Source organism: Equus quagga, chromosome 17, assembly GCF_021613505.1.
Source record: "Equus quagga isolate Etosha38 chromosome 17, UCLA_HA_Equagga_1.0, whole genome shotgun sequence".
Lineage (NCBI taxonomy): Eukaryota > Metazoa > Chordata > Mammalia > Perissodactyla > Equidae > Equus > Equus quagga.
Window position 1 is genome coordinate 39,828,376 of NC_060283.1, and position 17,558 is coordinate 39,845,933.

A 17,558-nucleotide genomic window follows, 5' to 3' on the forward strand; every position below is an offset into this window, starting at 1 on the left:
CAAAAATGCCTTTACCACTAAAAAAAATGCCTAAAGGCCATTAAACAATAGAGTGAAGTCCAGACTCATCAGCAGCACAATGCAGGAAAAAGAGCAAAGGCTTTGAAGCCAGATAGACTTGGGGTCTAATCCTGGGCCCACCACTCCCTGTACTATTTGGGCAAGCTAGTATGATTCTATGAGTCTCTGTTTTCTCATTAGTAAAACGATTTGAAGACGCTCAAGAAAAGTCAGCTCACTGGCCACCCCACGGTCTACCACGTCCTTTGGTCACCTGGCTCAGCCTTCCCCGTCAGCCTTTGCCCTGGCACTTCCCCTTCCACACCGTAACCGAGCTACGTGGACCTGCTCACTGCACACCTTTGCCCTGCCAGGCCTGCTTGCCACTCCAGCTCTTGCACATGTTGTTCCCTCTTTCTGGAACACCTTTCTGGACGTTTTGCATCTGGCCAACTTTTGCACATCCTTTAAGATTCAGCTCACCATCATCTCTAAAAGGCTTTTCCAGATTCCCCCGGGGAAGTCTGTATTGTGTTTTGTATACTTCTCCCTCCCACCCACCCGTTCTTTCAAAAAGGATTTGAGGTAGTCCTAAACAATCACTTACTCCATCCTCCCTGCTCTTTCACGACATTTCTACAGCTCTTAACACACTCACCCTAATTGCCTCTTTATGTGCCTATCCCCTCTGCTAGACCATGGAATCTGCAGGAATGAGGACCAGCTCTTGTTCCTGTCTCTCCATCCAGCACTGGACACAGAGGAGACACTTTGAGTTTGCAAATGAATGACTGACTTTTGCCCCCTAAATGAATCACCTATTTTTTCTATGTTTACTGTTTATTGCATCACCTAAAACATTCTATGAAATACATGATAAATTTCTATGTAAACATCTTTACATAAGAATTTCATAGGCAGCTAGCATTTTAAGTATAAGATAAACAGTTTTGGCTACTCTCTCCTAAAAACTATTGGCACACTCAGTGGCTGGCTCAGGGTATAAACATTCCTTAGTATCCTGTATCTTATATAGAAGATAACATTTTAATATTAACACTGCAATGGCCAGATGCCAAAGAACCTAAGTGCTTGTGAAGAACCTAAACATTAATACTTTTGGGGTAATATAATTAACTTTAATTTTTAAAGGGTATTCCTTTTAATAAACTCTCACCAGATCTTGGGGCAGAATTCAGATGGGATTCAGAGAAAACAGTCTGTATGTCCACAAAGTTTTGTAAACAGCAGATGGTATTTCTCTGTCTTTCAAAGGCAAAGGAATGAAGATGTTACAATCACATCTGTGGTTTGGCACATCATGGTCTCTCAGAAATCGGGCCTGATTTCTACAGGGGCCACTGGGAATGTGCTCCATGACACCTAGCACATGTGTCAAGTCCATAGCACAGAAGGATCCCCATGGGAGGCAGCTGGAGAGATAGGCAGCCACTCTCGATAAGCTGCTTCCTCAAATACCAGTCCTGTTATTTCAGAGGAGACCCGCCTGGTCAACAGCATAGTGGTCCACGCACATTCACTGGCTATGTCAGATCTGCCATGGCACCTGGGGAGACTCAAGGCAGGGGCGATAAGGGCAGAACACGGTGTATAACTGGAAAAGAGAAGAACGGTCTCTCCAGGAGTTGAGAAACTGCTGGCCGTCACTAGCACGGTACAAACCCTTATGCACCCCGACTCCTGGATAGCTTCCGCAGTTGCGTCCTGCCTTGCCCTCATTAGCTTCCCTACTCAGTGTGGGCCACATGGATAATTCCTTCAAAGTTCTCCAACTCCCTCATTTTCACTGTCTCAACTCTACAGACACTGCAATCAATCTTAAAATCTTCTTTTCTTGCTTTTGCAACTCCTAGCTGAGCGGTGATGGAGAAAGTCACCAGACTATGTGGAGGTTTATCTCTACAGTCTCAGCTCTTACCTCAGTGGAGGCTTGCCCATCCTTTCAGTTGTCTTTGGTTAGCTCCTTCCTCCATGCCCTCAGACTCTATTCCAAAACTTTAATATTCTCCTCAAACCTCCGACCCAACTGCCTTCTCCCCTGTTCTCAGCAGAAAACCTCAATTCTTTTTCACAGAGAAAACTGAGAACCTCAGACTCAAGCCCTCCCAAGCATACTTCCAGTCCCTTCCTTCAGCCTAACTTCCATGTGCAGCTCAGTCGCCTGATATCTCCCAAGTGCCCTCCCTGTCAGAGCCTGGCCTCTGTCTGTACTTCTGAGCCACCCCCTCCCTGCCCAAACGCTTTTCAACTAGCTATCTGTTCTGGTTGTCTCTGTTTTCCTCATAGACCTTAAATAAAGGTGGGTCTCCAACTCTTAAGAACAATAAACAATACTCTCCTGCCCAATCTAGACTCCCCCTCCCTCTAGGCCCTCCCTTTCATTCTCATTTAAGCTTCTCAAAATAGTTTCCACTTCCTATCTTCATTCTCACTTTCCTTTCACTTCTTAACCCAATATGATATTTTTAAATTACAAAAACTATATGTTTACTGTAGAAATTTTAGGTGATAACAAACCAAAACACGAGAATGTAAAAATTTTGAGGCCTCATGCCTTAGAATGAACAATGTTAACATGTTGGTATAGAACCTCTGTCTTCTTTCCGTGCACACCTAAGTGACTATACATCAGGTAAAATGTTACATATTACAGGTGCATGCATTTTTTGAAACACAGAACTAGTGGGCAGTCTGAGACTCTCCTTGCTGGACTCCTTTCCTCAGCCGGCTTAAGTGTTGGGCTCTTCACCCTCTGCGCTTCGCTTTCCTTTCTTCTCACTGTATGTTTTCCCCAAGGATCTCCTTCACTCCTGGGTTTGTACTGCCACTGTCACACAAATCCCATCCATACCTGCATTTCTAGTCCTGCATCTCCTTGTAACTCCAGATCCCTCTATTACGGCACCCTCTGGACACATGGATTAGAACTTCCCATGCATACTTCAAACTGTGCATGCAGAACACAAAGTTCAGCATTTTCCTCCCTGCACCTGCTCCTCTGTCTGTATTTCCTATTTCTCTTAACAGCAGCACCCTACCCCCAGTTAAATAAGCAATCAACAAAAAAACCACACACACACACATACTCCTCTCCCACAGAACACACCTGGGTGTTACCTTGTGACTTCTCTGCCCTCTTCTCCCTGCTACATCCAATCTGTTCCTGAGTCCCATAGGTTTTACATTCCAGATCTCTCTCGAATGAGTCTTTTCTTCTCCATCTTCCACTGTTCACCTTTGTGTCTCTTGGGATATATTCTAATAGTCTCCTAAACCAGTAGTGGAATTCAGGAGTGGAGATTATTCTGGATAAGAATTCCTTATTCTTCTCTAGACTTCTGCATCTTCTTGCTAAGTTCAACCCAAGGATAATCTGTAATCTCATTTACATTAGGACACAGTGCCTTTACCTTCCCCAGTAGACGACAGGCTGAATTCGGTAATTTGATTTTTGCTTGTCCTGCTAATGAGGGAGGGCCCAAACACCTTCACTGGGGCCAAGAGGTCTTCAGTAAAGCCTGGATCCTCTGTGTTCAGTGACCAAGAGCTCTCAAGGAGAAGCTGGTAGAGGGCCTCCAAAGCTTATTTCCCAGGAGGTAGCAAAGATAACAGTGGGAAGCTAACTTCTCCCATTTGCCTAGCTTCACTCTGCATTGTGTGATATGGATTGCTGGATTGAGAGGGGATGCAATTTGGGGGTGAATGTGAAATGCTCCTAGTTCAGGATCTCCATTTCGGTACCAGGCTGAAGACATCTATTGTTCTATTTCTCCTGGGGTCCAGTTGGACACCTCCACATTGGTAAACTCTCTTAAGATTCTGTGAGCAGAGATTCCCATCTGTTTTGGGTGGTTACTCAAACCCTCAAGGGGCCATGACTGAGGGCAAGGGCTCTGGTACTGATAACAATTTCGCTGCCTCTAGCCTCACTATTCTTCAACCACACGGTTGCTAAGGTGATTTCTATCTTAGTCAAAGGAGACCATGTCACTTCTCTACCTCCCCTCACGATGAAGTGCAAGTTCTTTAGCCTACCACTCCAGGCCTCTCTTTGTATCTTCATCTCTTGGCACCCCCTGCAACTTATGCCCCAGCAATTCCAAACTACATACTGTTCCTTGAATGTTCCATGCTTTTCCTAGCTGCTGTCTGGAATGTCCTCCCCACCCACTTTTGCCTAGCTAGAAATTTTCTACTCAAAATGTGAAACACGTCTCAAAAACCAATTGCTTTGTGAAGCCTTCTTGGCTCTTGTAGAAGCTCCTCTCCTACCACCACCACAGGCAGATACAACTTCTCTCCCCTCTGTAATACTTGCTCACCTTGGGAGCACTTTTGTTACCGCAGGGAGCCCAGTGTATTGTAACTGTTTGTTATATGCCCGCCTCCTCTGACTTCCCCAGGGCAAGATCAGCATCTCTCTCATCTTTATATATCTGGCACCTGGCACACAGCTGGTACTCAATAAATGCTAACTGGATGAAGACTGATAGCACTTTAGGTAGCAGAAAAGGAAAGAGCCATAGAGTCCTAAGTCCTCTTAAGCACGTTTCAGGGCCAGGATCAAAGTTGGGTCAGGTCAGACCTTAAAAGTTGGTCATGGAAAAAAGGGACACTGATGACGGGACACCAACTTTCTAAGCATTCTGGACTAGCACTTGGGAGAGTTGAGAGAAATTGATCATTTAGGTAAATACACCACTGCCCAAGGCAGCTGGATGGGGGTACCAACAAGACCATAAAATCTTATATTAGCCTCAGAGAGCAGAAACATCTGCTAAAGCCACAGTGGGCAGGCTGGCCAAGTTCAGCAACGGGTTAGCCAGGACAGCCCTGTGACCAACAGAAAGGGCCACAGAGGGGAAGAATCCATCATCTAGGCAAGGAGGAACAGGAGGACTAGCAGTGACAGGGGCGCTACAATAGCTCGAGGGGGCCAGATGTCAACAACCCATTGTCGGTCCTCTAGTACCAGGACGGCCCTCAGGTGCCCAGGCCTTTGCTGCCTCCCAAACCTCCCTCAAACCCTTAGTGCCCATTGGCTGTCTGAGCCTGAGAACTTGGTGAGGTTTTCTCCTTTTCTCTGAGGATTTTGAGTTTTAACAGTAAGGTACACTCAGCTAGCTCCCCACTCACACACTGAAGCAACTTAAAGGAAAGAGATAATTCATTTTCCAGCCAACATCTCTGTTTAAAGAGTTTTCTTTTTCATATCAACACTTCCATGAATTCCAAATTTGATCAACTCTTTGCTACACAGTTTGACATTAACAAAACATCAACACTGACAACCTGCTGGGGTCAGAAAGGAACATCTTAAAACTCTTTGGACTCCACATTAAGACAGGCTTCCAATCCCAATCTTTGATCTCTATTATAAAGCAGTACCAATAAAATACCGTAGAGATTTATGGGTGAACTTTCATTTGAGCTGTTTCACACCTAAAATAACACGAGCACTTGGGCCAATAGGCAGAAAATTTAGGTTTAGGTTTCAACTGTCTAGGTTTTCTTTTACTTTTAAAACTTAATTCACTTATTTTTAAAAATTAAATTTTACAATTATATTGTATTTCCCTCTCAGAGAAGACAGTTGGGAGACATTAACTAGGTAGATGTCAGGGCCTTCTGAGAAGGACAAGCCTAAGTTCAGGTAGACAGCTGTCCTCTATTAACAGATATCTACCTTTTATCAAAAAGAAAGAGCGTTTTTTCATGAGATTTTAAAGAACAATATTTAAATTTATCTTTCCTCTTGAGTATACCCTATTGTTAACAAGAGTAAACAAATATTACCGTGAGTAAAATCCCAACAAAAAGAATTTCATTTAAAAGACAGTAAGATGACACTGGACAGTAAGATGGTATTTGGACCCAAGATCTGTTTCATTGTTACTGTCCTAATCTATGGGATAATTCTCCAGATCAAGCTTAGATTGTGATTCTGACACCAGTTACTTACAGGTCAGTAGCACTGAATGAAAAGAAATCAGTGCCACATTCCCTATAGATGGGAAATCAGCCGGCAACCCCACCCCCATCCCCCAACACACACACACTCCTTCCCCCACCTGATGAAGTTAGGAGAAATGATTCTGCCAAATGAGAAAGCAGAGAATCTGGAGCAGGAGGAAAGCAGCGCGTCCAGCTTTTAAGAAGACCTTTATAGGCAAAGTAAAGTGAAAACAGCAGAAAAGTTCCTGGACACGGTCGTTTAAGAAACAAAAATGAGTAGGAAGAAAGGTCACAGCAGTGGTTCAAAGGAATCAGAATGCACAGCTGCTGCTGTCCAAGGTTGTGGGCCGGCGCCACTTGCTCCTGCCAAGTTGGGGGCAGCACCAGGCAGCAGAAGCCCACAGCCACTCAGAGCACAAGGGCCCTTCCTCCACCCACCTCCCCATTTTCAGAGGTTAGGAGCAGACCCCCAACTCTGTAGTCCCAAATAAAAATTCTAGAACTGCGACAATCATGAAACCCCAAAGTAACGAGAACAGAAAAGGAAACATGCTTAGTTATTTAATCCAATTTTATTTTTTCATTTTCTGGTTATACATGGAAACATAATTCCTGGTTATAAAAGGAGAATGCAGCAGCTAGATAAGAGAAAGCCACCTGCTTAGAAGAAGAATCTCTAATTGTGTCTAAAATTCTTAAATACTCAAATCTGAAGAGCAGAGTTAAACTTTTCTATAAGAATATTTCACTTCATGTGGTCTTTAAAGTTGAAGAGATTGCTACTCCTATTCTCTTTCCATCATAACATTATAGTTTTTGTAGATAAAAGGGATTTTGGAATCTCATCTTCCTTCCCTAAGAGGCCCTGCGCCAGGCAAAGGCTGGGTTTGGCCAACTGCATTTTCAGGCTAGAGGTGTGGATGGCATGTTTCCAACCTGAGGTTACAGTGAGTATCATCAGTGTACAAATATCAGAGCGGTGTTCTCAGGAGGGCCAAGCTATGAATGAGGTTCCTGGATTTTGATGTGGTTCCCTTGCCTGAGTAGGCTGGATATACATACTAAAATAAGCCAGAGTGGAGTGGAAGTCACCCCTCAAAAAGCTTCAAAATTAAAAAAAATTATTTTATATATATATAGATACACACACACACACACACACACACACGCAAAAACAAGTGCACAAGTCATAAAGGAAAAGTTGTATGCATTTTCATGAACTGAACACTGTTATCAGTGCCCAGATGGAGAACCATCAGAAGTCCCTCCACCACTTGGGCCCTTTTCACCCAAGGGTGACTACTATCCTAACTTCTATTAGTTTTGCCTGTTTTTCAACTTTATTTAAGTGGACTCATACAGTGTAGAGTCCTGTGTCTGGCTTCTTTCATCATTAAGTTTGAGTGTGGAGTGGTCAGTTCTTCATTCTCATCGGTGTATAGCTTCCACTATGTGAATATATCACAATTTACTCATTTATGCTACAGGTGATGGGTACTGTGTAGTTTCTAGTGTTTTGGCTACTTTGAATAGTGCTGCAACGAGCATTCTTACACATTCTTTTTGTACTATATGTATCCATTTCTGCTGGGTATATACCTAGAAGCAGAACTGCTGGACCACAAGGTATGTACACATTCAACTTTGAAAGATACTTAGTCCGTCTGGGTTACTCTAACAAAAATACCGCAGCCTGGGTGGCTTAAACAACACACAATTATTTCTCACTGTTCTGGAGGCTGGGAAATCCAAGATGAAGGTGATGGCAGATTCAGTGTCTAGCATTTCCTGGTTCATAGAGGGCATCTTCCTGCTGTGCCCTCACATGGTGGTGAGAGTACTCTCTGGGGTCTCTTTTATAAGGGTACTAATCCCATTCATGGGGGCTCCACCTTTCATAACCTAATCATCTTCCAACGGCCCCACCTCTATCACATTGGGGATTAGGATTTCAACACACAAATTTTCGGGAGACACAAACATTCAGGCCATAACACTGTCAAACAGTTTTCCAAAGTGGTTGTACCAATTTGCCTTTCCTAGTAAAGCAAATGCCAATTTGCTGTGGCAATTCCAGATGTCACAAGCTAGAAGACACTTGGGCTCCCTATCTCAGGTGGTCCAAGTAAATGCTAGTAAGCTAGATACAGTATAGCGGTGCAGACGAAGTTGGCAGGCACCCACAGAGGGGGAGGTGAAGTTGGAGGCCATGGATTCAATGACCTTTGGCGCTTCCAAAGGTCCAGGGTATTGGTACCAACAGATGGTGTGTACGTACTTGGAGGAGAGTCAAACAGCATCTTCTATATGAATGACTTGTGAGATCCAGGCTTGACTGGTATATTCCTCATTCCCACCTGTGGCCTGCCAGAAAATGCAGCATCCTCCTAGATAACTCATGGCTCTTTATGTATTAGCTAGCTACCCCATGGCTGGGGGAGCTCAGAAATTAAAGCTACAATTACTATGAATGGGGATATTAAAGAAAGGAGTGAAGAAAACTGTGGACAAGGAATGTTGTTAGTAGGAAGGGGTGTAACACCAACAATAATTCTTCTGGTCCCAGGTTATTGGTCTTGTCTGGTTGGGAAGGTCATGTGGATATGAACTTGAAAAATGTCGAACAGACCCTCCAAAAATACAAACACAAACTGAAGGCCAGCACTGCAGAGCTGTGCTCCAGGGGATCCGTTCACATAGAGAACAATGGAATGGTGATGGCCCTGGTTTAATGGCCATGGGACAGGAGGTCAGGGAGGAAGCCTCATGTGCTGGTGTTAGCAATATTTGTAGGACATAAATTTGTGCAGCATTCCCTCATGTCCTTTATCTGCCCATCGCTTGAGCACAGGTGTCATAGACATTGTGAGGGATGAGGGTCAAACAGAAGTTCTTAAACACTAAATTTAGGTTTGAAGAGGCCAGATAGCAACAGTGTTGCTCTGACACAAGCAAAGCCTTTGGAGCGGAACATCCTCTGCTCAGATGAGGACACAGCTAGCCATTCTCACTGAGTGGTCCCTGAAGGTTCTGGATCTTTTAGGTACCTCAGCGCAGACTGGTCACCTATTGCTCATGACACACTGTTAATTATAACTGGGTTTAGATGATCATGCAGCTTCTGACTCAGAATTTTACAGCTCTAATCGACTCCATTGCTCTCCCTGGCAGTTACTCTCATTTCTAAGATGGCAGAAAACACCTACATGGTGGTTCTGATCACCTTGCATAAACAGCAGGCAAAGCTGAACCCGTGAAGAAACCAGACATTCAATTCCCGCATAGCAGGTAGAGCCCCAGGGTTTTGTTTAAATGTTCTCGGTTGCAGTAACCCAGAGAGTACTGTTATGGGGCAGGCGAGAGGAGTGCTAGGCTTCCCTAGGGAGGGCCTCCATGGATTGAGAGATGACAGCTCTGGCTCCCATTTGGGACAACGCGCATCCGTGCTAGCACCCTCTGGAGTGGGAGTAGAGGATGTCACACGGCACCCTCCACCATGGGGTTGAAGACATGACTGTCAGCTGTTGGCTGAGCTGTATGAGGGGAGCCAAATTTGGGCCAAAGGCAACAGGATCTCCAGCCCCTAAATGACATGGCTGTATTCAAGGCTTAGAACAGTCTCTTCCTCTCCCTGCCCCTGAAAAATTTTTTTTAATAGATTTTATTTTTTAGAGCAGTTTTAGGTTCACAACAAAACTGAGCTGAAGGCACAGAGATTTCCCATTTATTCCCTGCCCCGCACATGCAGAGCCTCTCTCACATTTCAACATCCCCACTAGAGTGGCACATTTGTCATGACTGATGAAACTGCATTGATAGTTCATTATCACCCAAAGCCCACAGTGTACATTAGGGTTCACTCTTGGTGTTGTCCATTCTGTGGATTTGGACAAATGCACAATGACAGAGTAGTTTCACTCCCTAAAAATCCTCTATGCTCCACCTATTCATTCCTCCCTTTCCGCTAACCCCTGCAACCACTGGTCCTTTTGCTGTCTCCAGAGTTTTGCCTTTTCTAGAATGTCATATAGTTGGAATCATACAGTACGTAGCCTTTGAAGATTGGCTTCTTTCACTTAGTGATATGCACTGAAGGTTCCTCCATGTCTTTTCACAGCTTGATAGTTCATTTCTTTTTAACGCCAAATAATATTCCATTGTTTGGATGTACCAGTTTACCCATTCATCTACTGAAGGACATCCTGGTTGCTTCCAAATTTTGGCAAATAAGAATAAAGCTGCTATCAACATTTGTGTGCAGATTTTTGTGTGGACGTAAATTTTCAACTCCTTTGTGTAAATACCAAGGAATGTGATTGTTGAATCATATGGTAAAATATGTTTAGTTTTAGGAGAAACTGCCAAACTGTTTTCCAAAGTGGCTGTAACCATTTTGCATTCTCACCAGCAATGCAGGAAAGGTCCCTGTTGCTCCACAATCTCACCGGCAGTCAAGGTTGTCAGAGTTTGGGATTTTGGCCATTCTAATAGGGGTGGTGTGGTATCACATTGTTATTTTAATTTACACTTCCCTAAGGACATGATGTGGAGCATTTTTTCATATGCTTATTTGCCATCTGTATATCTTTCTTCGGTGAAGTGTCTGTTAAGATCTTTGGCCCATTCTTAACTGGGTTGTTCATTTTCTCATTGTTGAGTTTTAAGGGTTCTTTGTATATTTTGTCTAACAGTCCTTTATCAGATATGTCTTTTGCAAAGACTTTCTCCCAGTCTATGGCTTGTCTTTTCAGTCTCTTGACAGTGTCTTTTGCAGAGCAGAAATTTTTAATTTTAATTAAGTGCAGCTTATCAGTTCTTTCTTTCACAGATCATGCATTTGGTATAGTAAAAAAGTCATTGCCAAACCAAGGGCATCTAGGTTTTCTCCAATGTTATCTTCTAGGAATTTTATAGTTTTGCATTTGACATTTAGGTCTATGGTCCATTTTGAGTTAATTTTCATCTATTCCCTTTGGAGAGGTTAGTTACTGGGATAGACACGTTGGAAATACGAGAGGAATTCTCAGTAATACTTGGAAAATACCAGAAGTCCTAGGAACTTTTGGATTGTCCCGGAGGACTTCTTTTCCAGAACTGCCAATACCTTTGTGGGCATCATGTAGGCACTTTGCTAGAAGTGGAGTCCAGGGATTCTAGAACATACCCTTCTTGAGGCTGCCATGAAGAGTGCTGTTATAAGTGATCCAGGACCATGTGTGTAAGGTGGGGGAGTATTGGGTCTGTACAAGGTTGAGTTGGGGAAACGAATGATGATTCCATTGTGTGACGACCTTTCTGTTCAGAGTTCTGTGCTTTCATTAAACTAGCAGATGGCTGAGGCACTTAAAGGCCAAATAACATTACGGTTTATTGGACCTGGCAGAGGTATATCTGGAAGTCTATCATCCACATATCACATATGCTGCCAGGTATAGATGAGGTGTCCTAATCCTGTGCATCAGAGCACAGCTATGGAAGACCTTAGGTCTGTAGGAACCTTAGATGATAGCTATATTGAAGTTGTAGCAGTCCTGGCAGAAGTGGTTCCAAAGGAAAGAGGGAGAGTCTAAGAAGCTCCTGACACAAGTTAATGTTTCTATTTGTTGACAGCCTTGGTTTCAAACTTGAAAAGAAAGTATACTCTAATAGCTGGGTGGACTTATAAGCTTTGGGCCCCAGGCCAATTATGCATTTGGAATGTGGGCACAGTCCCTCTGTCTCTGTGTCTGAATACACTCCTGACAGATGATATATTTTGGGTAATGGTGTGATGGGGAGGTAGTGGGTATAGTGGTGGTGCCACAAGGTCATCCAGCAGAAGTGACACGAAGTAGTCAATGACAGTTTTCAGATCTCTGGCAAGGAGAAAAACAGAACCCAGGAGAACACTGGCTTTTAAAAAGATCCACCACCACCTTTAGCATTGCCAGATGACATTCATCCTTCCCTGTGGCCAAGGCCCTATCATGGCAAGAACATGGGGTCGGGTTCCTGGGACCTTAGGGTTGGAGCATCTTCAGGTGAGCAGCACATGGACCCCTAGTGGTCTGCCCTGCCAGGGTTTAGACAGCATGTCCACAAAAGGGCCAACCCATTCTAGGGAACAGCAGGAAGTGAGGGTTCAGGTAGCCAGGAGCACGGGTTTCTCAAGCCCTAGTTTTGAAGGAATGGTAGGGAAGACATGTCAGTGATAACTAGGAGAAGGAGAATGCTGTCCTGCAAATGTTCTCAATGCTTATGCCAAGATCTGTAGGGTCCTAAAGGTCAGGGGCTCAGAACACTGTCTTTCCAGGGCCTCTCCAGGATCCCTGCGCTGGTGATTTTCTCAAACCTATAGGTTAGCACAGAAAAACTTCTATCTGGAGCAGGCAGCAGGGTGAATTTCCTCAGGAGTCAAGAGAGGTGGTAGCCTGAACCACAAGGGCCTACCAGGACATGCTTCTTGCAAGGGCAGTGCTCAGAGCTTGGCTTTTCCTTCTGCTAGCTGTATGGGCACGCAGGCATGCTGGCAGTGGGAGCTACCAACCAGATTAGGCAGTGGAGGGAGACGGGGCAACTGTATCCTTTCCCTAGGTGATGACATTTGGAAGGTCCCAGAATGGAGCAGGTTTGGCACCAGGTAAAAGGTTTCCAGCCCCCTAATACCACAGTATGTGTGGGTGGGGAGTGAGGATATACCTCTCACCTTAGTGCATCAAAGAGCAAATACCAGAAGTCACATCCTGGGGCATGGGAGGAGGGAAGGTTCAAGCTAGTGCAAGTAGTAATTCCAAAGTGGACCACTGGATTCTAGGAAGCTAGGGAGGAAGCACAAGTCATGACACGGCCAAAGAAGTAAGATGAGCCAAATAGGGAGACGAACAGTGTCAAAAGGAGGAGAGAGAAACCTGGAAGAATTCACAGGCTCCAGTGAGGGGAGCGGAAATAACTCACATATGGTCTTTAATTCACACTGTCCCCAGGGCCTAGGGCAGTCCAGGTAGATAACTGGTGTTCATTAAATACTTGTTAAAGGACGTCTATAGAGATGCACTGACTTAGCAGGAGTGGAATCAGGAATAGGAGGAGAAGCCCAGGCTCCCCCTCAGCTCCCTTTGCTTTTCCATTTCTGAGACTCTAGGTTACCCTGTAAAGGGCAGGTCAGGAGCAGATTAGCCCCCACCCTCTAGAACAGGGGTCGAAACTTTTTTTTAAAAGGCCAATAGAAAATGTGCATTCCATCCTGTGGTAGTGTGACAGCGCCAGAGACATTATATAAATGAACGGGTGTGACTGTGTTGCAATAAAACTTTATAAAAACTGTGGCTGGTGTGGGCTGTTTGCTGAGTACTGGCTTGGAGCAACAATTTGAAAGCAGTTATTTTTCCTCATTTCTTTCTGAAGCTGACTACTTGTCTGAGTTACTCCTGTGGCAGGGCCAGTCCGAAGGCCTGAGAGGAATACCTGTGTCTTGCCTTGGCATCTCTTCAGTTTGGTTCCTCTTGAACACATAAGGGCATAACAGGAAAACACAATAACAGAGGACAATCACTTTTCCAGGGAAAACCTTTTCTTTTTTCTTAAGACCTTATTAGATGTGAGAAAAGATGTTTAGAGAAGGTTGCCATTCGTCATGGTTTTTCTTTTTTTAAGAAAAGAGAAACAAACAAAAAACAGAAAGAAGACTAAACAGAAGCACATTTTTCAATCCAAGAAACTAGAGACTGATTTTTACCTTCTGAACCAAGTAGACACTTGTAGCTCTCTCAGCAGCCACTTTATCCAAATCAGATCCCTCAGGAACAAAGTAACTCACGTCAGCGATGTGAACTCCCACTTCAAAGTTGCCTGTGAATGCGCAAGGAGATTGATGAGCCTGGTAAGCACAGCAAGGCAATCTCTCCCAGAATCCTTCCTGAGAATGCAGGTCACTCCCAGAGGCCACAGGACTTGAAGCCACTAATCCCAGTCGCTGGGCACCCTACCTACCCCCGTGACTGGCACTATCGTTACTTTCCTCATTGTATACCAACAAATGAGATTTTTATCCTAAATAAACAACCATTTTTATAAGATGTCTCCCATTTCTAAAGGCTTCTTGTCTTTGAGTAAACATCAGTAGATGTGCAGAAGAAGACTCATTTTGGATGATGAACAAACCCTTTCAAGTCACTAGAAGTGAGTTAATCCCAAATCCTGCAGATCCTACCTCTGAAACTCTGCCCTTCCTGTCCAGTCTGGCCACAGCCTTTATTTAGCACCACAGCTGGGCTCCTTACCTTTATTCTGTCCTCTCTTACCCAGCCCTCCACAGTGTTGCTAGTAATCTTCTCAACCATGGATCTGGTGATGTGTGTTATTCATGTCCTTGCATGGTCTCATCCCAATCTACCCACCAGCCTTATGGCTGCATCCTCCGCATGCTCTGTGTGCAACTGTCATGGGAAACCTATTTCTATTCCCAGAGTGTATCTTACCTCATCCCATTCAGAGGCTTGCTTGGCTCATGCTTTTCTTACACATGGGATAATCTCAACAGGATCTGCCTATCAAAATCCTCCTTACCTTATAAGGGTCCACTGAAAGAGAATCCCAGAACAAGAAGAGATTCTCTGCCCTCTGTTTCCTCCCCTTCACTCTTAAAGCACCTAATCCGTAACTGAAAATGCGTACTATGGTCTTCTCTTCAGAGCTCTCATCACTACTAGGATACTACAGCATATCTTCATTGGCTTATGTGCTTACTGTCTGCCTCACTCCCTACAGTGTATGCTCCAGCATGGCAGAGCCTTCTGTGTAAAGTTCACTATCATAGACCCAGTGCCTAGAAGAATGCCTGACACACAGTCGGCATTCAAAAAATACTTGTTGAATGAATGAATCAATAATTGGTTTCTTTGCCTGTTGTCTTTTCCCTTGTGGTAAAAGACCTACTTTTTTCCCTTTTAGAATTGCCCTTTCCCTTCCTGGTGGAGCTGTTTTTACCAGGCCCTGCCTTCCCTACCAGTTCTGGTAGAGAGATGGTCAGATGACGCAGGCTGGTAGAATTGCACCTTAAGTGGGGCTGGGCGACTAGTTAGGTTATAAACTTAAGATTTGCTCTTGAACATCCATAAATCATCTATCAAATATAGTACATGTGATTATACACATATATGTGAAAATGTACAAAATAACCAAAATATAAAAAAGAGCACACATGTAAAATAAGTATACAAAGAGAGCATCATGGGCAGACAGCAGTACACTGATGATATAAGCACAAAGGAGAATTTGCTTAAATTTAAATATATGCTTGATGTAATTCCACTATACTCCATCCCTATTCATAACCACTGGTCTAGGCATAGGCATGTGACCCAAGTAGATTTATTCTGAGTCTGTTTTCAGGGATTGATATGGACTTCAGGAAAGAGGGTCTCTCCCCCAGCCACGACCCTAGACAGTAAGGACCACTGTAAGTCTGGAGCTGGCAAGAAACATCTTTGCCACATAACCATGCCAATAGAAATAACAGGTCTAAGAAACAAAGGGGGACTCACAATGACCTCATTTGAACTTGAAACTAGACTACTTGTGGACTTGGCAGTTCATGAGTCAATCAATTCCCTTTCGGTTCTGACTCACTGAAAGAATCCTGACTGATACCCAAGTTGACTCAGAAGAGTTCACTAACATACATACCCCTACTTGCTCCTCTGATTACCTGGATAATTAGTCCTAAAGCATCACATATTTTATCTGCAAATTTTGTAACTATTTATTGGCCTCCTATTCCTTCTTCACTGGGGGATGATTCTCCCCTCAGTTTTTAAAATGGAAAAATGTGTCAACATGGGGTGATTAAAATAAAGAGTTCAGAGAAGGAAAAGAATTTAAGATTCCCCGTTTATCATCTGTCTCACAGTCAGAGACCATCCTCCTACAGGGCATTCATTGGGTTTTTCCACCCAGTCGTGTAACATTAATATGATAGAGAACACCTAAATCCATCTAAGAGATCCTGGCTGCTATGGGATAATATAATAGACCTATTTCCCACAGAGGAGAGGGCTGTCTGGAAAGCTGAGAGAAACCAGTGTGGCTCAAAGTTCAGCTGCCTCATTCTGAGAGCCGCACAGCTGTGTTGTGGGGTCACCGGGAGCAGTGAAACCTGCCCTGCGATGATCGAGGAACTCAACCCAAAGAGAATGTGGCCAAGAGCCTCAGACGGCTTAACTTCCAATTTTGATATTACAAGTATCTAAAACCAACACTTGGAGAAGGTAAAATAAAGTGTCTTCTTTTGAAGTCAAAATTATAACATATTGACCTAACAGGTAAATATTGACCAAAGGAAAAGAGAGAGGATTATTACATCATGATACAAACCATAATTTTAAATTCGGTCTGTGTGTTGTTACTAGACATGAACTTTCTGTCCTTAGTCAAAATTGACAAACTGACAAAGAGTTCATTACAGGAGATAAAACATGAAGGAGGCCAATCAAAACATATTTGAGAGGTTTAAATTTCACTCCAAATTCCCAGCAGAGCCTCTAAAACCAGCAAAGAGAAGCTCTCTTATTCTCTCCTTTGGACCTTTTTAATGGAAACCCTAAGTAAATACTGTATTACATATATTTACATAATATGAACTTGCAGAACCCTTGAGGTAGTGGCACTGAGTTTTTATTCTATGAAAGAGAAAATATAAATCCAAAGGGTTATGTAGTATATGCTGCCAAAACATTTAGGACTAATTTGATGTTTTTTTAAAATACCGTCTTCCATACAAAAGCATTATTTAAAAATTTTTTTTTTACATTAAACATTTTTCATCTACTGGAGCTAAGATGAGGCCTGCGAGTTTTCAAGAGCTGTGGAAACAGATGGAGGAAGCATGCCCAAGGCGGCCATGTCTGGCTCACTTTGCACAGGGCCCACAAACATAAGTGAATACTCCTTTGAATGAACCTGAGAGGACATCAGAACTGCTTCATCCAATTAAAACACGAAAAGAACATAAAGCAGAGGCTTAACAAGCATCTCTTCTAAGCCAGCCTCCCAGCCAGTTCAGCCACTTCGCAATAATGCCCCTGCAAGGTAGTCCCTGACAGATCCTCAAGGGTAGGAGCTCTTATCTTGAAGCTACTCGCTCTACCTCTGAAGAGCTCTGATTGGGAGACAGTGCCTCCTTACATGGATCCATGATATATGGAAATGGAGCCACTAATTTATTCTAGCACTGGGCATACCTAAGAGGCAACCCCTCTGTTTAAGGAGCTCACAGTCTAATGGGGTTGGCAGATATACCAATGTGGTGACAATATATTACCAGTGCTATGACAGAGGAAGGTTACAAAACCTCACTAGATGGGAGTAAGTCGAGCTGAAATCTGTTTTTACTTCAGTGAGAACATGTGAAAGTGTTTTGTAATCCATAACAACTACATGAATGTAATGTTGACAATGGTAACCATAAAAACGATAGTAAGGATAAGAAGTGACCATTTATTTAATGTCTCCTTTGTGTCAGGGGCTCCACACACATTAATGCAGCTTTGACAACAGCCATGTAAACCCTGTTTCACAGGTGAATCATCTGAGGTTCAGAGGGGTTC

General features: G+C 43.6%; 1 protein-coding gene across 4 annotated transcripts in view; it reads right to left on the reverse strand.

The window, feature by feature from the left end:
• The window catches only part of DIS3L2 (DIS3 like 3'-5' exoribonuclease 2), a 359,659-nt gene that overhangs the window by 115,223 nt on the left and 226,878 nt on the right, over positions 1–17,558 (reverse strand). For all 4 annotated transcript variants that reach the window (XM_046644635.1, XM_046644634.1, XM_046644636.1 and 1 more), the window contains one exon: positions 13,691–13,803. In XM_046644635.1, coding sequence (XP_046500591.1) covers positions 13,691–13,803 — 113 coding nt within the window. The remainder of the gene's footprint in view (positions 1–13,690; positions 13,804–17,558) is intronic.